General features: G+C 43.3%; 8 protein-coding genes across 8 annotated transcripts; 5 read left to right on the plus strand and 3 right to left on the minus strand.

Annotated features, from left to right (window-relative positions):
- Positions 1-423: 423 nt before the first annotated feature.
- On the minus strand, positions 424-5,121 carry EAF02_005320 (uncharacterized protein; the record flags this gene model as incomplete). The annotated part of the gene is made up of 2 exons (XM_038901368.1): positions 4,804-5,121; positions 424-4,745 (listed from the first exon to the last, which is right to left on the minus strand). Exons 1-2 carry the CDS (start codon positions 5,072-5,074, stop codon positions 424-426), a joined length of 4,593 nt encoding a protein of 1,530 aa, XP_038758708.1. The 5' UTR covers positions 5,075-5,121.
- Positions 5,122-6,092: 971 nt separating this feature from the next.
- Positions 6,093-7,391, plus strand: EAF02_005321 (uncharacterized protein; the record flags this gene model as incomplete). The annotated part of the gene is made up of 1 exon (XM_038901369.1): positions 6,093-7,391. The coding sequence occupies one exon, from the start codon at positions 6,093-6,095 to the stop codon at positions 7,389-7,391; it is 1,299 nt and encodes a 432-aa protein (XP_038758709.1).
- A 1,815-nt stretch (positions 7,392-9,206) lies between these two features.
- EAF02_005322 (uncharacterized protein) lies at positions 9,207-9,756 on the plus strand (the record flags this gene model as incomplete). The annotated part of the gene is made up of 2 exons (XM_038901370.1): positions 9,207-9,506; positions 9,562-9,756. The coding sequence occupies 2 exons, from the start codon at positions 9,207-9,209 to the stop codon at positions 9,754-9,756; spliced, it is 495 nt and encodes a 164-aa protein (XP_038758710.1).
- A 951-nt stretch (positions 9,757-10,707) lies between these two features.
- On the minus strand, positions 10,708-11,219 carry EAF02_005323 (uncharacterized protein; the record flags this gene model as incomplete). The annotated part of the gene is made up of 2 exons (XM_038901371.1): positions 10,708-10,811; positions 10,976-11,219. The coding sequence occupies 2 exons, from the start codon at positions 11,217-11,219 to the stop codon at positions 10,708-10,710; spliced, it is 348 nt and encodes a 115-aa protein (XP_038758711.1).
- Positions 11,220-11,530: 311 nt separating this feature from the next.
- EAF02_005324 (uncharacterized protein) lies at positions 11,531-13,144 on the plus strand. The gene is made up of 3 exons (XM_038901372.1): positions 11,531-11,668; positions 11,766-12,588; positions 12,637-13,144. Exons 1-3 carry the CDS (start codon positions 11,657-11,659, stop codon positions 12,804-12,806), a joined length of 1,005 nt encoding a protein of 334 aa, XP_038758712.1. The 5' UTR covers positions 11,531-11,656; the 3' UTR covers positions 12,807-13,144.
- Positions 13,145-14,478: 1,334 nt separating this feature from the next.
- On the plus strand, positions 14,479-16,028 carry EAF02_005325 (uncharacterized protein; the record flags this gene model as incomplete). Its single annotated transcript, XM_038901373.1, has 5 exons — positions 14,479-14,497; positions 14,550-14,570; positions 14,622-15,269; positions 15,369-15,718; positions 15,813-16,028. The coding sequence occupies 5 exons, from the start codon at positions 14,479-14,481 to the stop codon at positions 16,026-16,028; spliced, it is 1,254 nt and encodes a 417-aa protein (XP_038758713.1).
- Positions 16,029-17,287: 1,259 nt separating this feature from the next.
- Positions 17,288-18,331, minus strand: EAF02_005326 (uncharacterized protein; the record flags this gene model as incomplete). Its single annotated transcript, XM_038901374.1, has 5 exons — positions 17,288-17,468; positions 17,525-17,550; positions 17,694-17,720; positions 17,877-18,048; positions 18,120-18,331. The coding sequence occupies 5 exons, from the start codon at positions 18,329-18,331 to the stop codon at positions 17,288-17,290; spliced, it is 618 nt and encodes a 205-aa protein (XP_038758714.1).
- Positions 18,332-19,537: 1,206 nt separating this feature from the next.
- EAF02_005327 (uncharacterized protein) lies at positions 19,538-20,473 on the plus strand (the record flags this gene model as incomplete). The annotated part of the gene is made up of 3 exons (XM_038901375.1): positions 19,538-19,733; positions 19,982-20,077; positions 20,187-20,473. The coding sequence occupies 3 exons, from the start codon at positions 19,538-19,540 to the stop codon at positions 20,471-20,473; spliced, it is 579 nt and encodes a 192-aa protein (XP_038758715.1).
- Between the last annotated feature and the right edge of the window lie 63 nt (positions 20,474-20,536).

The raw sequence follows: 20,536 nt of genomic DNA on the forward strand, positions 1-20,536 counted from the left end.
GGAAATTGCACATAATCATGTTTGCACATATCAGGGACTAGAGATTGGTATTTGTAAATTCTTGCGATTCAGAATCTACTTACTAACTAAGCAAACGTCGACTCACTAGTTTCACTTCCGATTATTATTTGTTGGATTTTCCTCGAGACCCCCACCCCCCGAGCCCCCTAAATAAGCGACCTTGCTATCCGTTCCTTTCATCAAAAGCAAATTAGCCTTGAGAAACCTGTCTGATTTACATTCCAGGCAAATATCAGCTGCAGAAAATACATCCACGCAGTATGTATTGAAACAAGGGTATATCCGCCCTTCCTCGCACGCAATGAAGCAAGCAGGCAAGCAATTCAATTTCACACGTAACACCTATACCAGCAAAAAAATGCGCGCTTCAATCCCATTGGCTCTTCTACATGATCAAAAAACTTATTTGGGGATAGGAGGTCTACCTCTTCCTCTTGCCGTAACCGGTGACTTCAAGGTTGAAGTAGCCGCGGGTGATGTACGGACATGTTTAACAGTTTTAACAGCAGGAATGTCATCATCTGAACTCGACCAACCTTCCTCATCTGATTCTTCGCTAAAACTCTGCTTTCTAGCTGATTTGAGCGGATCTGAGTTTTTCGTTCCCAAGTCATCATCATGTTCGGATTCTGACTCTGATTCTGATTCTATGAGTCGGACGATTGTGGGGGCTTTCTTCGCTGGCTTGTTATCGTTCTCGTTATCAAGACGCACGACTGTTGGTCCATTCTTGGCGGGCTGTGCTGAAATACTTCTATTGCTTGATGACGAAGCGTGGCCATTAGGAGCGGGTGAGATGACGTTTTTCAATGAGCTGTTCTGAGCATCTGGTTTTGGGTTAACCACCGTACCAGGCATCTCATTTTGGCTTATAGATTGTTGGCGTGAAGGTACAGTTGAAGATGTTCCAGAGACTGTCTTTGGTAAAGGAATTGAACTGCTAGGATATGTACCATCGATGGGAGTGAACAACGGTGACTGTTGGGCTGAATTAACCGCCTTGGATGACGTATCCGTGGCGCTTGGTGTAGCTGATTGTCTTTGCTGCTGCTCATCGATCTTCTTTTGCTTGGATTGTTGCGAGACAATCTTCAACTTCTTTCCTTTAAGAGCAAGCTTCTCACGAAGTGAAAGGAACTGGCTAGGTTTACCGACTATAGAATTAGAGCCACCGGGCGGTGGAGGCGATTTGGACGAAGATGGTGATCGCAATTCGGGCATTGCTTGGACGGGGCGTGTATTTTGCGACTTCTTTGGCGGTCGACCTCTTCGTTTCTTGACAACTACTGGCTCTTCAATAGATGCCTGAATAGACTGCTCCGATAATCTTGTTTTGTCAGTTTCTGGTGATATAGCATCATTGTCAGAACTCTCGGCTATTTTATCATTTGTTTGGTCTTCATCTTCAGACATGTCAGGGCTAACTGGACTAGCGACATTTTCTGCATCGTTTCCAAAAAGACTACCATCACTGATTTCCCGGCCATAGTCGTTGCCAGATCGTTCAGACTCATCATCTGAAATATCAATGTGCAACTTCGACTTTCTTGATCCCATGTTTTGGCGAGTTCCTCGCGTCTTCCTATGCTTGTCCTCGAATGGATCATCACTGTCTGCTTCAGCTTCGCTTTCGTCCTCGAGCGCATTGGCAAGACTTTGTCGAGTAGCTCTAGTCTTTCTTTCTAATGGCGCACTGTTGCGCAAGGTTCTGGTCCTCGTGGCTGACACTTCAGAGCTATTATCCTCCTGATTATTCACGCCATCATGTCTTGAAAGCCATTTAGATTTTCGAGGATTTTTGATAGATGCAGGCGACTTTGACGGCTTAGAAGGGGAATCCACACTAGGAGATGCCGCCATTTTGGATGCGAGGCTTGGACGACCACGCTTTCTCTTTCCATTGTTGACGGGTGTAGAGCCAGCTCTCTGGGTTGTCTGTTCTCTGGCAAAATAATTCAAAGCCTTTGCAGCGAGATCAACACCATCTGCAACCTTACCGGCGCTGCTAACTAAACTCTGCCCTGAAGCTGGCTGCGGTTCTTCGTCTACTTCTGAACTTAACAAATTCTCTACATCCGCCAATGATGGCTCAGTATAATCTTGTCGCTTGTTGACACGTGAAGGACGATGTTCAGGTTTAGAGATACTATCTGGCTCTTTTTCTTTGTCGACCGGTTCCTTGGGTTTGACCTTTCGTTGACGCTTGGAAGCGATGAATTCCACATCTTCCTCGTCATCCTCAGGGATGCCTTCAGAATTGAGGCGTTTTCTCTTTTTCGTAACACTACGGAACTGATCAAGTGAAGCTAATAGTTCTGCAGGATCAACACTTGGCACATCAGCTGGCTCTGAGTCAGATTTCGGAGAGTCATAGAGAATGCCGTCCAGCCCAATTTCTGTGGGGTAGTAATCACCACCCATCATGTTTGCAGGTTTGGGTGTCTGGGGATTAGGTAGCGGAACCTCACTTGAAATCATGGGTGCCACTGGTGCCACTGGTGCCACCGATGGTGCCAAGAGTCTTGATGGGTATTGTGCTGCTCTACTAGGACCGTGCATATCAGCATGATAATTATCATCCAAGTCATGGTGTGCATCAAGAACTCCTAATTGCTGATGAAGTTGCTCGTCAATAGTATATTCACGGGGCTGCTGAGTCTGATCCCAAGATTGATGGAATCCGTTTATTTGTTGTTGGGCCGATTGATTTGAGTCATCACGAAGTGAAGGATCGATGTCTGCCATATCGTTAAAATGGGTATCCTCGGGTTCGTCCGCTCGGTAGAAAGCTTCTTCCTCATATCCCAAGTAACTATTATCAATGACATGCTCCTGTGCTTTATCCCTTTCAGCTTTCTCTCGCAACCTCCTCATTCTTCCGGTTTCTTCAGAATTTGGCAGATTTTCATCTTCGTGTCTCAACCAAGTAAGATTTGTTTTGGAAAAGTCAACTAGACTCTCAACACTCCTATAGTCAGCCACCTTTTTGGTATCATGCCCAAGAAGTGTTCCCTTCGGAGTATATGGTGTTTGTTTCGCATCTCTTCGACATCTTGCGCATGAGCACATCTTCAAGCATTTTGGACACTCCCAGTTTTCTATCTCCATCACCGTTTGAGGCATCATGTCAAAGGCTCGCCATAAAGTTCCATAGCAATAGGATGAGGAACAAGTGGTACAATGTGCGGATTGCCAATTCCAATGATGATTGCAGCAGATGTGACAAGGACTTGTCTTGTTTTTAGTGGCCTGGACTCTACCTCTTCTAGACGGCTTTCTGTATGGTTTCTTTAGACGCCCTTCATCGTCAGCTTCTGGCTCAACATCCGACTCACCATCTAACGGCTCTATTACATCTGGTTTAGTGATGTCTTTCCATGGCCGGATGGCAAGTTGTTCTTGACATATTTGAGCAACAGTTTTCTTGCCAAAACTATCTCTTTCCTCCTCTAAGGTTTTAGGTGAACCCTCGTGAAGAGGCTCAAATTTTAATACCACACCGCGCCATAATTCATAGTTTTCTTTGAGTTCATTCTCCTTCCATTGCTCAACCCACTCCAAACAAGAGATGCAAGCACATGAACGACCCATGGCGTAACACTCCATGCAAATATCATAGGTATCTTCCTCCCCTGTAGGAGCTGTGAGAATACATGACTTGCATGTCAAGAAACGATTGAAGATATTGCATCGGCAATATGAACAAGTGACGTTTGAATCGAATTGAATAAATTCAACGTTCTTCTCAGGACGCGAGCGAGAAAACAGCTCACTGACAAGTACTTCTGTGTATAATTTAAACAAGCGTTTGAAATCTTCCATAACCTGCCGGATTCGACTTCCAGGTCTCATCCACATCTTTGGCTCCACCGTGTCTCGTGAAAGCAGGCGATAGTACTTATCTAGGGTGTAATAAATGATAGCCTTATTCTTGTATTGTTCATCGCGACAAACGAGACGGGCACGAGGAAGAGCTTCGTGGATAGCAAGCTCAAGCGTATCTACAGTGGTTCGATTCCATGCAGCTTTCATCGTTCGAGTTCCACGATTCCAAACCTGGTGAGGAGCAAGGGGCGGAATCAAAATTAGATCACCAGCCTTTTGCTCCGTGACCCAGACATTGAATGGGGCCTTTCTCCAGGCGTTCAGTTGTGCAAAATGCTTCTCAACTTCTATGTCGTGGCCAAGTTTGGAAACAAACCATTCCGATACCATCTCTCTTTCTTTAGATTCCGTCATAAACCAAATCGAACTGCCAGGAATTTCCCCATCACTTCCACCCGAGGTTTCAACCATAAGATTATGTCCCAAACTTGCGCACATTTCCCTGTGAGCTGGAGTGTAAGTACCTTCGTGACCAATGTAACACATCATATTCAAAGCTCGCATATCTGTCGGCAGACTGCTCATTAGGTCGCCTGCAGGCGCAACTCCTTTTCCAAATCGCATCTGGCCAAATTCATTAGGTTCGCGGATCGCTCCATCACCACCAGTCCGCGACTCGATACAATCGTTCAGGTAAAAAAAAGCTTCCGGCAAAACATCTTTCAAATTTTCTTCCCATTCGGTAGGGCAATCAATATCTTTTAGGTATAGTCGCTGTCGTTTGGGGTCCCGGTAGGTCTGAGGGGTAAATTGATTCGCCAGCTGACCCATGGAACGTAGGTAATGTCCCATAGTCATTTGAACATCAATGCCGCTGGTAATATCTCGAACCCTTTGTACTAGAAGTAAAGTTAAGCTTGGGAAATGTTTTACTGAAAAGAAAATCGATCCACCTACCCTCTCTGCCCAAATTCTCCTCTAGCCATTTCGACGAGTATAACCATGGTGGCATATATGAGCCCCATCCTTCAAGAATCAGAGGCCGACCTTCTTGGACAACATATGCATATACTAATTGTTCTAAACTTTGTACTGTGTGTGCTTCTAGATCAGACTGAGGAAGTCTGCGGACATGGTCGAAGCTCGCATTATCCTCGACTAGAGCATCGAGATCAATATTAGGTGAAAGAGGTACGAATTGTGCTCTTGGATGCTGTTGAGAAGGCATTGCGACAAGCTATATTGAATCCCAGTTGTACGTCTTAGATACTGCAAAATAGATTCTATAATAAAGCCAGCTGGTATCGCATAGTTATCATTGCTCGGTATCCGGGGTGTAATATATGCTGGGACAATATGGACGTCGGTGGTGATCGATGCCAAAGTCAAGGCCAGTCGCGTTCGTATCGACAAATCAATATCACAAGCTTGATAATGGGCGAAAGTAGCTGAAATAGGTGAAATTCGATAGAGTATCCTGTGCGCGAATTGAAAATTAACAACTGAAACCTCTTGAGAAATTCAGTTGAAGCTGTTTTGTAAGTTGTGTGAAGATGATTGCGAAGTGAGGTTCAAAGTCGTAGCTATTCAATGCACCAAATAGTAGGTATGTTGGTTATCGCGATACGAAATTTATTAAGAGTTCCATGTGTAGAGAGACGCGAGGCTGCTTTGAATTTCCTCGCAATAACGCGCTAGTGGATCAATTCCACCAATTCCGGCTATAGTACAATCAATCATTTATCATTCATTGTTTAGTCAGAATTTTCTGGAAAAGGAAAAATAATTAAAAGTGGATGTATTGAAGATAAAAATACATTGGGAATTGATATTGATTGTGATAAAGTGAGTTTATTCATTCAATTGCAAACAAGTTTTCGTCTCAGCCATTCTCAAGTTGTGGTTTTATTATTTTAATAGAGGAGTGAGAAGCACCATTGTATTTTCCATTGAAATTCAGTGTATCAAGCGATATACAGAAAGCTCTTGGTTTACATGCAAGAAGTAATGTACCTTTCCATCTCGAAGAGTGTCCGATTAAGATAGTTTGGAGTTTGAGTTTGCCATTGGCTTGGCGAACCTGACAAAAAATTTCTTCGTCCTGAGCTTCAATGGGTGTGTCCCCATACTTGAAATTGACACATTCGAGTGTAGTTTCAAGAAGGTTTCCTCACTGGAAGCTACAGGAGAAGCAGTAGGTTTATATCAAACTAACGGACAGTAGTGGTTATTGTCCATCTCAGTCAATGATGTCTAGAAATGGCGTATTCAGCTTGCCGGGAGGCTGCCGGAATGCATTCTTTCAAAACATTTCCTGGAGTCAGAGACCCTCGCTCAAAATCCCAATCCGCTATTCCAAGATCACCACCTCTTCATATCTTAGTAGGAAAGAAGCAAGAAAGAATGTCGAAGCTCGACATGAAAGACATCACAGTATCAAAGCACATGCTATTCCGACGACTTTGAACAATGCAAAAATTTCGAACATAGATACCGCTACACCATCACCGGTTATCACACCTTATGTACCGCCAACTACCGGCCTATTATCAAAACTTCCATCCTCTTGGGTGCCATATGCTGAGCTCATCAGACTAGACAAGCCTGCAGGAACTTATTATCTATTTTTTCCATGTCTATTTTCAACTTTATTGGCGGCTCCATTGACCGACCCCATGGTCTCGCCATTAACCGTCATGGGAACCTCTCTTTTGTTCTTCAGCGGCGCCTTAATTATGCGTGGTGCGGGATGTACTATCAATGATCTTTGGGATCGAAATCTTGACCCTAATGTTACTCGTACTCGACTACGCCCTATCGCGCGAGGAGCTGTCTCTCCATTCAAAGCTTTAGTCTTCACTGGAGGTCAATTATTTGCTGGCCTTGCGGTCCTTCTTCAATTTCCATACCAATGCTTCTTCTATGCTACCCCAAGTTTACTCTTCGTGGCTTCGTATCCATTAGCTAAGCGTGTTACTCATTATCCGCAGTTTGTCTTGGGGTTGACATTTTCCTGGGGCGCGATCATGGGATTTCCTGCTCTTGGAATTGATTTACTGTCCAATAGCGCTGCTATGACCGCAACCGGATTCTTGTATGCGTCGAATGTAGCATGGACAGTCTTGTACGATATGATATATGCGCATATGGATATCAAAGATGATGCGAAAGCAGGAATCAAAAGTATAGCATTACGGCATGATGCTCAAACTAAACAGATCTTGACCGGGCTCGCCATAACTCAGGTTGGATTGTTGACAGCTGCCGGCGTTGCTGTTGGTGCAGGACCAGTCTTCTTCGTTGGTGGATGTGGAGGTGCTGCTGTTACTTTGGCTGTCATGATCAAGAAGGTTAACTTGAAAAGTGTGAAAGATTGTTGGTGGTGGTTTGTTAATGGATGTTTAATAACTGGCGGTACGATTTCCGCCGGCATTGGAGGAGATTACCTGATTCGATACGTACAGAGGGCTGACAATGAGGTACCCGGGGATGAAAATGAGCGAAGAAAGTCATCCTTTACTGTACTCTATGACTACCTGTTTTAGTATGTAATACGATCAAAGCCAATTCGCTGGTTATCCGGGGACTTGAACTAGGGGAACGATGGGGCCCGAAACTTGTTCTGCTTACTGTACCCATTAGTTTCTACAGATAGGGCAAAGAAAGCTACCTATGCGTAATATCAGCAGGATTAAACAACATCTTACCCTCACCAAGTACTGAAGTTCCCTTCGTCTAGAATGCTCGAGACTCGAGATCGTGGCTCGGCAACAGAGCTCCGATCAACGATGATCACAACAAGTACCTAGCAAACTCATAAGCTTTGAGATTCCCACCAAAAAACGGGGACCAAGTTTTCATGCAAACCTCCGAGGGTCCCGAACATCTCTTTTTTGCACTTGGCACTTATATTTTCTGTACTAGGTGGTTTGGGAAGTGTTTTTTCTTTTTTTTCACGAGAAATCTTTCTTCCAACCAACCCGATCAATGAATGAATCTACTTGTACGTTTAAACTTTTAAATGACATGCATACGGAGTAGAAACATCCCACGATATAGCTTTAATAAACCTGTTTCAGTTATATACATACTCATACTCATACTCATTCATATTCCAATAATCGAGATATCCAACCATCAATCTCTTATCAGCCACCAACGTCAAGGGTATCAGAACTGCCGAGAGACCCATTGCTTCCTCGCCTTCTCCAGATCTTCCACCCAATTAATGATGAAAACGAAGCTTGGACGATTTCTTGTTTTTATACTTTCGTGAATCCATCGGAACATTGACATTCTTACAGTACCGCACATACAAGCAGTGCAGGTGGGGTGGTCTGGGCTCATTCGCATCGATGAAATCATTGACATTCGAGACATTCGAGACATTGTTGATGGGAACAAAGAAGAGAGAAGAATTGTTCATTGGAATGTACTATACTACTTGGGTATAGGTATACACAACAGGTGAGGGGATGTTTTCAGCGAATAGAAATGTACAGAGAGAGAGAGAATCGCCCAAGAAGGTTAGAATTAAGTTGGCATCACAGTATTTGTTGCTGTACGAATGAGATGGAAGAACAAGGTTGCGGTAGGGTAGGTAGTAAAATATGACGCCACATGTATGAGGGGAATTCGGACGTACAGTCAATGGCAGTTGATTTCTTTCAGTAACAAAAAAAGAAAAGAAAGAATCATTCCATCGAATATTACCGGTACAGAAATATCCTATATTCCTTCCCTCCCTCACTCCCTCCCTCCCTTCCTTCATTCATACATAACAAAACCCTACATACTCAAGTCAAGTCATCTTCATCCATCCCTTATTTTCTTTGACACTTTCAATATCATTTTCATTGTGTTAAAACGCAACCAAAGCACATCTAGCTATCTAGTACCTACCTACCTATCAATACCAAATACAAATACTCCACCATTCCGTCCCTCCCGCATAATCCGGATCCTACCCTTTCCACCATTTCCTTACGTTAATTAATATTCCACGCTGTACTCGATCCAGTAAAGCTTTCTTCAACCATCGTCATAATCTCTTAGCTTCTTCACCAGTGATAACTCGGTCTTGTGTTGGTCAGGGAAGGCAGTTTAGGAAAAGGTATCATTGGAGATTTAACATCCTTGGAGTCATCACCGATCATCATCATCGTCACACGAATTACAAACTGGATAGCGTAGAGCTTATTCATAGCTCTCATATACATTAATCTCCCTCCTTGAGACTTTGCTTCTTCTTCAATTTACTCTTTTATATCGACAAACAGCTTTCGTATCAAAAGCTCTCTAGACAGAAATATCAACATACACCCTTCTCGCCACATTCAACACCACAAAATCGTTTCAAAATGTTTTCACTGCCACAACTAGTTTTGAGGGTTCTCCAATTTCTCTGCGTCCTCATTGCCCTCGCTCTCGTCGCTTCGGCCATAGATGACCAGTTTTTCGGCAACTCAAGTGTGAACTGGGCCATGTTTGTCGCCGTTTTCTCAATCATTGTCGTTTTCTATGGAATGGCAGCCGCATTTGTAGAGTCGCTAGCACAGCCCATGATCCTGGGTGCGATGGACGGTCTTGCTACCCTTTTCAACTTCATCGCTGGTGTTGTTCTTGCCGCCAGACTCGGTGTACACAGCTGCAGTAACAGAGTAAGTTTGATTTTACAAGACGGGTTGGTAATGATCTTTGCTAACAAACATCTAGGGGTATCTCGTCAGCAACGGCTTGACACAGGGAATGTCAGGAAGATGCCGAGAGCTCCAGGCGGCCACCGCATTTTTCTGGTTCGCTTTTGCCTTGTTCGCTGCGTCCATCGCCATGGACTTTATGGGTGGAGGTTCCAGCATGGCTCGTCGTAGCAACGTTCGCAAAAGCGGACCAACCATGTCCCAAGTCTAAGCAACGAATTGGCAATCAATGGGTTAGTACTCTCCTCCATTGCATTATTTCGATGCTTTATCCCATACTACCTATCGTCGTTGTGTATCTCAACTAACAACTATATCAGATCAAGTGGCAACGAAAGCTTACTATTCGCGGTCAGGGTAATAGGATATTAGGTAGGGCTGAATGCCCATTTTGAATTGCGTTCAAGCGCAAAGCTATGCAAACGATGTTTATGGCTTTACGATTTTAACTTTTAGGAAAGGCAGAAGGGTTTTTGGACGCTATCTTTTGGTGTGTACAATATGTTCGGGAATGTAGACTTAATAATACCATACTTAATAATAAATAAATGTATTCGATGTCTTTTAACATATCGTCCAACACTCTACCATTATATGCACAGTATTGAAAAGTTAGAAATAGGGCGTGTTAATTTTTTGGCAACGAAGGGTAATTTAAACAAGGTGTGTATACTTTCAAACAAACCATCAATCAATAGCTGCGACTACTTCGTTCGATTTTCTTGGAAACAAAACCACTTCTGAAAATGTGTAGATGCATTACCATATGTACTGAGTGAACTAAATCATATACACTTCCTGCTTGTCCTCAAGCGACCCTCTTTATGCAGTGTACCCAGCCGATGTACCACATATCGGCAATATACCCCATATACATCATCTATAAACGCCAATCCCAATGCCATGCTCGCTGTAACTGAACATATCCCTTATGATATACCAAGAACTTTCTTATTGCGTGAAACGTCTGGTGGATGGTGTCTGATATTGCCCTAGTCCACATGTTCACTTGCCCACAAGCTTTTTGTCCATAACTTCACAAGAAAGTCTTTCTTGAATCTGCGACTTGCATTCGTAAATATATCCCCTCTGGTATTGCCTGGCTTCGCATTCGCAGGCGTTAAGGTCGCTAGCTCACAAATTACTCCAACTCCTGGGTTACTCATAACGTAGCTGCGGCTTCGATAGCTCCGGCACCCTTAAAGGTAGGGTTACTGGTTATTTCGACAGTGACTGGATACTTCCACGTCATGTACTTTGCCCAACCTATTCGCAAATACGCGGATGAATTAGCCAATATTCTTTCCCATCTACATGCACAGTATTCGAAGAACGGAGATGATGTTTCCTCCCCTCATCTCCCAATCAAAGACTATCAAAATGCAAACAAACAAAATAAAGACAATAGCATAAAAAATAGGAGAACATACTCCAATAAGCAAATTTCCTTCCAAAGTATTTCCCACACCATGGTACAATCACCATCGTAAGCATCATTTCCAACTGCTGCAAACTGGCTTCCCATTCTTTCTGTGCATCGGATTCTTCTCCATCGTCTGAAGAGGCATAATCTGAACTATCGACAGAGGAAGGCAGAGAATCTAACTCGTGGAGCTCGTCATCTTGAGTGTGGGAGGAGGCATGCATATAGGAATCTGATGCGGAGATGGACATTTTGGGGTAATGGAGGGTCGATTGAACGGCGGTTGAGTGGATGGACGTAGAGAGTTAATTAATTTCCTAGGAAAAGCATAGAAATAACGTGAGAATCGCTATCGCCAAAGAAGAGTCTGGCGATGCATTGAAGTGCGAGAAGAGTCTATAGGGAAGGCTGATAATTGTTTACCTGTCTCGAGGTCATACTTGAAGCTTGAAGTCGGCGCCGATTTGCTTGTGGCGTTGGATCACGTGATGTAGCCTTTGACCTTTAATTTTTAAGGCTAAAAGCTGGCTTTTGAGTCATCGAATCAATTAATACATATCGAGTGAGTGCGGGCAACTTTTATTTCGAACACACACAACTACATCACATTTCGAACAACAACGCCAAAGGAATACTATAGGATTATTCCCATCAGAAGATAATCATCGAAACAATCACTAGCGCAATCATGGCCGACACAGTAAGTTAACAATCGCTCTATGCTTTGTGAATCAATTTCACCCCACCTAAATCTTGATTGTTCTCATTTCAGGCCCGATTTTAACAACGTACCACAGGAAGTTGACGCCAAACCACGCAAATCCGTAGCCTTCAGCGACGGAACTACGATTGTAGACGAGAACGGGGAAGTCACAATGAAGGAAGACGGACACGACGATACTAAAGAAACGGCGCAGTCACATTCACCTAGTACGCCGCCACTTTCTCAAGCTTTGGGCGCATTTACTGATCCTTTCCAAGGCAATGGCGATGATGCGACCGCAACCAAGGAAGATGATGGATTGGGCGATTTGTCGTTGATGAAGAAAAAGAAGAAGAAGAGCAAGAAGGTTGAGGAAGGCGAGGAGGGAGGTGATGAAGCTGCTGCAGATGGTGGTCTCGATCTCTCGACAATGAAGAAGAAGAAGAGAAGCAAGAAGCCCAAGGATACCGAAGATGATTTCACAGCCAGACTTGCAGCTGCAAATCTCAACGACGAAGGCGAGGGTGAAAAGGCGGCAGAGGAAACCCCGGTCGATGATGGTGATATGATTAAGGGAACAGGTATCTGGGCGCATGACGAGACCAAAGTAATTTCATACGAACAACTCCTCTCCAGATTCTTCACCTTGCTCGCAGCCAAGAACCCAGACCACGCATCTTCCGGTTCCAAGAGTTATAAGATTCCTCCTCCACAATGTCTGCGTGAAGGAAACAAGAAGACCATCTTTGCCAATATCGCCGAGATTTGCAAACGTATGAAGAGAACTGATGAGCACGTTACTCAATATCTGTTTGCTGAATTGGGTACCAATGGTTCCGTTGATGGTAGCAGACGTTTGGTTATCAAGGGTCGTTTCCAACAGAAGCAAATTGAAAACGTTTTGAGGAAATATATCAGTACGTTTGGTTTCTTATTTTTATAGGCTCTACTAACCTTCTTCACAGTGGAATACGTCACCTGCAAAACCTGCCGATCCCCAGATACCGAACTCAACAAAGGAGAGAACAGATTGTTTTTCATCACCTGCAATTCTTGCGGATCTAGACGTTCCGTCACTGCCATCAAGACCGGTTTCTCTGCACAAGTCGGAAAGAGAAGAAGACAACAAGGTTAGAGTGTTGAGGCAAAGACTCGGGGGCGTACACCAATTCTTAGTTAGCCATTTGCTTCTCTGCGCAGGTTGGGAGGAGAAAAAAATAACAGATATAGAGTACTTAGGTCGAAATTTGGGATTTTACATTATGAGCTTTCCTTTGGTGTTTTCAAACAAGATTTGATAGTGACATGATCATTTCGGGTTCAAAATTTCACATCAGATATCCTGAACAAATGGTTCTTCCAATTTAACTACTTTTCAATGCTTGAACTCGGATCTGAAGATTTTATAACTGATGTCTGTATCCCGTAAGACGGGGAAGTGTAGGTAGGTAATAATGACTGATAAACAACTTGAAGAATGCCAGAACAATTTGAATTTGGATTCTCTTTTTAAAAATCTAGCTTCGGGGACTGTTTGTGCTCTTATCTGAATTATGTCTCAATGGGAATGATGATGGGTATATAGATTTTTAGATCCCGGATCAAATTAGAGAAGCTAGTTAAGAATAAAGTTTTAAGGGTCATCGTAGGACATGTTGAGGGTTCTCTATCCAAGAATACGTAGTAGAGTACGCGTCTTATGATCGCTTTAATCACCAATAGCTATAGATAATCAAATGGATGATGGATATTTCGGGGTAGTTCTTTCATAAGTGTGTCTGGCAAGGGAGTGTATGGTGCAGGTGGTTGGACGAAAGATGCGCGGAGAGGAAGTGTGGTGTGCTTGGAAAACTATGGATTGTGAATCGGATAACACTTTTTGTGATATATGAATACATGCTGGTGTTGAGGTATGTATCTATGTGCCTGTGTGAGTACTTGGTAGGTAGCTAGATAACGCAGAAACACCTAGGTAGGGCTGTATATTAGGTGGTATCGATGTGCTACAAATATCTTTCAGAAATAACATTAAGAAACGATAGGTTCTCTACTACCAATAGATGAATAGCCAAAGAAAGAATCTGGAATCTAGATTTACAATATCAATATGTCTAATTATTTTCTATACATATCCATACCTAGGTAAACAGCACCTAACACATCCATTATCTAGTCTCCCCATCTCACCCATTTGGTGAAGATATAATACTTAAGCGCTCGGGAATTTTTAGGGCTCCATTTTTGATCGATATCAATATCGCAAAGTCCAAGCTTCTATTTCCATCCTGGAAGAATGATTGGTACGCAGAGGACAAACGAAAATAGCACAGCCCGCACCAAGAACCGCGCTGGCCAATCCGGGGCGTGAGGGCGTGAGATGAGGTGTGGGAGCTTGGGTGTGAGATGCATGGGATTTTGCATGGGAGAGGAGATGCGTGATGGGTGGGTTTATATGATGAGAGGGAGCTGCTGTTTTTTTTGGGGGTTTGCGATGAGATGATGTTTTGAGTTTCTGTTGGATTTATGATTGATTGATTGATTGAAGTTCTTGTAGAATTCGTGAGTTATTGAGTATTGAGTATTGGATTTATTGAATTTGGACTGGGATTTGAACTGGTGAGTGAGTACTGCGTGTTGAAGAGTTTGGATGGTAGAAAATAAGTGCGGGGCAAGCTTCAGAGCTTCATGAGATGGAATAAGATGGGCTGATATGCTGACTGGAATTCAGCTCTGCAGTTACAAGTACTCAAGCAAAGCCTGATATAGCTTTGATTTTTTCGATTGTTTGATTCTTGAAGTCATTCAAGATGTCCACATATTATCCTCGTAAGTATTTCTGGTTAACTTGAGAGAAATGCAACTGCTAATACTTTGATAGCTCCTCCTGGAGGTAATGGAGGTAAGGAGATCACTCATATGCTAAGAATTTACCTCTGACCTTCCACTACAGCTTCCGCTCCCTCTCCCCAACAACAACAATACGCACCTCCACCGACCTCTCCTCCTCCAAACCAGACCTCATTCCAATACGCTGCTCCGCCAACCTCTCCACCACCAAATCAAACCTCATTTCAATACCCTGCTCCTCCTGTTTCTCCTCTAGCTCAATCCTCGCATGCCTACTACCCTCCTCCCCCTTCCACCTCTACAACAAGCTATACCCCTCCTCCTAACCCTCAACCTACTCCTCCCCAACAACAACAATATGCACCTCCCCCAAATTTCTCTCATCGTCCCTCTTATTCCGGTGGCCAACATACTCTTCCCATTCATACACCACCACCCCAACAATCCCAAGCCTACGCTTCTTCCTCCGCGGTTTCCCCCCAAGAAACACATCATCCCAACTTTGCACAACCAAGCTCCAATCCCACTACAAATACATCAGATTATCCGCCCGAAAAACCAGCTCTCAATACAAGTCTCACGACCAATTTGGATCATGGAGCGCCCAGCGCAGCACATTTCGTAGGAGCAAGTACCACGCAAGATGATGTGGGAACATTCAATGGGGGAAGCTATCGCGTTAGTCATAGAGATACGAATAGTATTGTGACGATTCAGTTAGCGATGGGATGTCCATTGACTGCTAAACCTGGTTTGTTTTCCATTTTTGAGTCTTTCGTCGGATAATGTGATGTTTATTTGGGGGGAGAGTAAAAGCAAAGAGAATAAATCATAGCTAACCCAATCAAAGGCGCAATGATCGCAATGACCCCCACCATAACCCTCAAAGGCGCCATCAAATTCTCCATGAAAAAATTAGTCATCGGAGGCGAAATGGCACATTCGACGTTTACCGGCCCGGGAGAACTTCTCCTCGCTCCCTCGGCCCTAGGCGATATCACGAATATTCGACTTACGGGTAATGAACAGTGGAGTGTAGGACGGGATGCGTATTTAGCTTCTACACAAGGTGTTATTAAAGAGTATAAGAGACAGGGAATTGGAAAAGCGATGTTTAGTGGAGAGGGTTTGTTTGTTTATAAAATTAGTGGAGTGGGTTTGTTGTGGATTAGTAGTTTGGGCGCGATTATTAGGAAGGATGTATGTTTCCCCCCTTTTTTTCTCGTCTCTTTTATTGCCCTGGCTGGTCTTATTTTCTCCTTCTTCCACATGAAACCTAATAACACGGAAATAGTTACAAGAAGGCGAACGATACATAGTGGATAATGGACATCTCGTCGCTTGGAACACAAAATATGTATTGGAGCGCGTGGCTTCGGGAGGAATTATTAGTGGATTGAGTAGTGGAGAGGGATTGGTGTGTAAGTTCACGGGACCGGGGACTGTTTTTATTCAAACGAGAAATCCGGTCGCATTGGGTCAGTGGATTGCGGCGCATTCGGGTGCTTGAGTAGGGAGAGAATGAGAGGGGTGGGCAAGAGGAGAATAGGGTAGGGCGAGAAGGGAAGGGAAGTAATTGTGGATTTTGATGGTTTTCTGCGCGTTTGGAGATTTTCGAAAGCCTGAGGGCATATGATTTGATTTGGTTCGATTTTATTTTATTCTATTTGATGATACCTTGTCCTTCGTTTTGACGACTTTTATTTTACGAGTACTATTGGGGAGTTTTACCTTGAATATCAAAAAACACTATGATATTTTTGTGTCCATTTTTCTCTGAAGTTAATTTAGGTGATGAAGATATGTGAAGAAATGTGTCTTAAACTACTTGCCATTCAATTGCTACTTGGCTATATCTTTCTTGAGTGAGTGAGTATATTGTAGCTAAGTTTAGTCTTTCTCGTTATCGTAACGTGATTGGATGAACAACCAAGACAAGAAAGACTTAAATACGAATGTCAGTAGGCAGATCAAAAACAGTAATACTCCAAACTCTAAATCCTACCCACCCCTCTCCCTCTCCCTCCCTCCCTCCCGCACCACAAAGACCAGCAAAAGCTCCCTCCCTCCCTCCCCACCAACTCCCTCGGACTCCCCACCTCCACAACTCTCCCCCTTTCAAGCACAACAATCCGCTCGCTATCCATAATACTATCCAATCTATGCGCCACAACCATATCGTATATCCTCTAAACACCTCTCGAATAATTCTCTGCATCATCTCGTCGGTTTCCCGGTCTTTATTACTTGTTGCTTCATCGAGGAGTAGGATACCTCCTTTTTCTGATCTATGTGATGCGGCGAGAATAACGCGCGCGAGTCCGAATAGTTGTTTTTGTCCTTGGGAGAGGAAATTAGAGGCAGCGATCGTATTGAGACCGTTGAGTGGGGAGAAGAGGGACCAGAGATGGACTTTTTGAAGATCAGCGATGAGTTGGGGATCGGTGTATTGTGTTAGAGGATCTAGATTGTAGCGGATGGTCTGTTGGATTAAAAATGTATCTTGAGGGATAATAAGGAGTTGTTTGCGAAGAGTTTGGTGGTTGATGTTGGAGAGGTCTATACGTCTATGATGATGGATCCGCTAGAGGGTTCTAAAAGTCAGAGAAGAAAGGATAGTAAGGGACTTTTGCCGCTGTCGCTGCCGCTGAGACCGCAGAATCCGATTTTCTCGCCGGCGTGGATGGAGAGGGTGATGTTGTGGAGAGCGACTGTTGAGGGGGTGTAGCTAGCATTCAGGTTGCGGATTTCGATGCTGCCATGCTAGGGCTAGGTGGGAGAGAGGGTAATAGGAGAGAGGGGTTTGGGCTCTGAGGGGGTGTGATGTGCGAATTCTCGAGTACGTGACATAGCTCCGGGGGAGACTTCTAGTTGCATCCAGTATTGGAAAAGAAAACTGAGAGTTTTGTTGAAACTTAGAATATTGTTGAAACTTAGAATATTGTTGAAACTTAGAATATTGTTGAAACTTAGAATATTGTTTAATAAAAAGCTGAAAGATCCTACATTAATGGATTTGCATAGTTTGATAACTAATACTATAATAATGATAACTAGAACAACAATTACTAAATCTAATACTAATTAAAGTTATCTCTAAATACAATCAAAAAGATAATAAGGGACTTGAAATCTTTCGACCTTTTCAATCATCAAATCTGTAGATTATTCTTACTACTCTAAAACTCGAATACTTGAAAATCTATTTAATGTTTTTATAAAGTAAGAATATATTGGAATTCTCATTTCTAGTTCAATAACTTGAAATTGTTGAGATGTTATTCGCTAAGTGATCAAAAATGATAAACGTGTTGGCCTAAAGGCGAGAAAAATCAGCAGGCGATTCGAAATGACTCACTTCCGAGAAACTGATGTCAAACTGCTCTGGCATATATTGGAGGATTAAAATCTGAACCTTCTGACCGAGTGTAGCGAAGAGCCCAGCAATTAACAACGGGGTGGCACATCTAATCTGTAAGAGATCATGAAATGATCTATTAACCACGTGCCTGCTGCTATTGGGCTGCGTTCTGGAGCCCGAGATATTGGTATATTCTGAAGCAGAATCAGTCTCCGGCTCAGAAGCCGATGATTAAGCTACGCTACTTCCCCCGTTGGAAGGAGGAGGCTTAAGCTTAAAGCCAAGGACATCAATGCGAGACCAACCAATTGTGTGACATAGTTCCCCAAAGATTTCATCGTTGCCGAACTTAGTTCAAAGCCCAGGATTGCCACTACCAAAGCTGTACCGTGTATAAAAGAGAAGACTGAGACTCTTTGAGTTGATGATGTGACGGCTGCTGCAATCGTCATGAGAATAGCAAGGGGCACACTTGCCCCGCCCCCAATCAAGGTTAATACGGGACCTATCCAAACCAGGAACAAGCCAGATCACACCAGTAGTCCACGTTGAGCTCAGTACCAATCCCAGATTGCCCAGAAACAGAATCGATCACCGACCGTACTGATCTGCCATGCTGCTGTAGATACCAGACAAAAGAAGTATGGGTAGGTATTCCAAAAGGTAGAAGATATATAAAATCAGCACCAGCTCACTTACAATTGCATAATCTTTTTGACAATTTATTATAAGTTTATTTATATCCTGAGATACCTTGATGCATAGTTGTTCTTTATAAGATACAATTGATGCGATTAGAGGAATCGTTCGCATCACCATACCAGTTTCGAAAGTGAGTTCCAGAACACCAACCAGGCTCCAGACCAACCACTTGAATCTCAATCTTCGAATAGAGAACTATGGAGGGTCCTGCGTCCCAGAAAACTGCAAAAGAGGAGTTTGCACATCTTCTTGCCTCTGTTGGTTGCGGCTGCCACGCATCATGTGTTTCTCTGATCTGACAGATGAGATTTTGAAAATCGACTTGTAAGCATAGGTATTTGTGGAGCGAGAATCTGAAGTTTAGACGTATGGATGCCCACAGAGCACCCTACGGATAACTTAGTCTAAAAACGGGTTATACATCCGCCAGATGGAATGAGGGTCGCGCACCGTTTTCCGATCTCAACCAAGTGACAAGGCAAACAGGCAAGACTTCATGTCAACGGGCCGAATATTACCCGAACGAAACGGTAGAATAATGTGGAATCAAGTAACGTGATGAAAGCAACATAACTTTCATGATTAATAAATAAAACTCAATCGACCAAGCTTCTCTAAAGAATTAAAAGCTCGATATCCATCAATGAAAATTAATCATGAATATGTCTCTGAGTATCAATTCAGACATGTAGCGACGTCATTTTCACGTGACTTGCAAACGTAGAGAATACGGAAGGCACAAGCGAGTTGAATCCAGCACATGCAAACTAGGAAACAATACTACCATTTCAGGCAAGCAAAGGCAAACGCGACCTCAAAATTTTCGCTCTTCAACAGCTTCACAGATCATCACATTAACCAAAAATCTACCTTCATCCATAAATATCAGAAATCATTGCAGAGAACACAAATCTTGATAGTCAGAAACGGTCACATCGACAAAGCCACAATTACATATGGCGACTTCCGATGGGGTTGCGGTGGAGGTGCACGGGACAACTCAGCTTCTAAATTCTATTTTGAGTTGGTACGATGAGACTCGTCCTATGTGGATTGACCTTGTAGGAGATTATGCTGGAAAAGAGTTATTTCTTCTTGAGGGAGACTCTCTTTTAAGAGAATGTTTCGCAGATGAAAGGATTGATTTTCAAGGTAATGATTTTATGTTCCTATTGATGTGCTGCTCTTGGATTCCCCAGGTATTGATTCTCTTCGGAGAATTTCATATCGGGGATTTTACCAAGTGCTTGGAATACGTGCTTTGAGTACATAAGATGTGCAACATCACACACCAAGGATGAAAGTTTCATGTCGTTATGAAGACGACATCAGAGCGACATAAGGATTCCTAGCAATCACGTCATTCACAACAAGGACTATGCGCTAACAATATCTTTCAGATGGATTTCAACTGCTTCATGCCGTATACGTAGTGGAGCGATTCCTTGAGAATTTAGTCAAGAGACATTGCAACTTCCACATTGCTTTCTTCGAGGGTATGTGTTTCCCCTCCAAAGCTATGCTCTTGATCTTCTGAATATCATTCAAAAATTCAAATCCTTCATTATCCTTGGGGCCGATTAATAATTCTAACTTGAATGGTAGAGAATCGGCAATTATGTGTACCACCAGGAGTGAAATCCACACATCGAGCTCGGTATCTCCTCGCTCGAACAGCGATTCGACAACATTTACACCACAAATTACCATTATCACATCCAGAGATTGTGGTCAATACTTTCCCTTCCTTGGAGAGTAAAGAGTTCTCCAGTTATCTTCATGCTACACCGATACACTTTGTCATGTCGCACGACGGGGCTGCAACGGCAAAGCAACCTCGCTCATCGAAGGAAGAAAAGACCATTCTTCGAGGATTGATATGGTTTTTTTAATTCCCACAAGCTCAATATTGCTCTCATTAATCGCATAGAGTTCAGAGATTCAAAGGTTTTCAC

Source organism: Botrytis sinoallii, assembly GCF_014898435.1.
Source record: "Botrytis sinoallii strain Bc 23 chromosome Unknown BSIN_008, whole genome shotgun sequence".
Classification (NCBI taxonomy): domain Eukaryota; kingdom Fungi; phylum Ascomycota; class Leotiomycetes; order Helotiales; family Sclerotiniaceae; genus Botrytis; species Botrytis sinoallii.

Coding starts and splice junctions, on each gene's coding strand:
- EAF02_005324 (XM_038901372.1), top strand. Junction 12,589..12,636: donor CGTTTTGAGGAAATATATCA/GTACGTTTGGTT, acceptor CCTTCTTCACAG/TGGAATACGTCACCTGCAAA.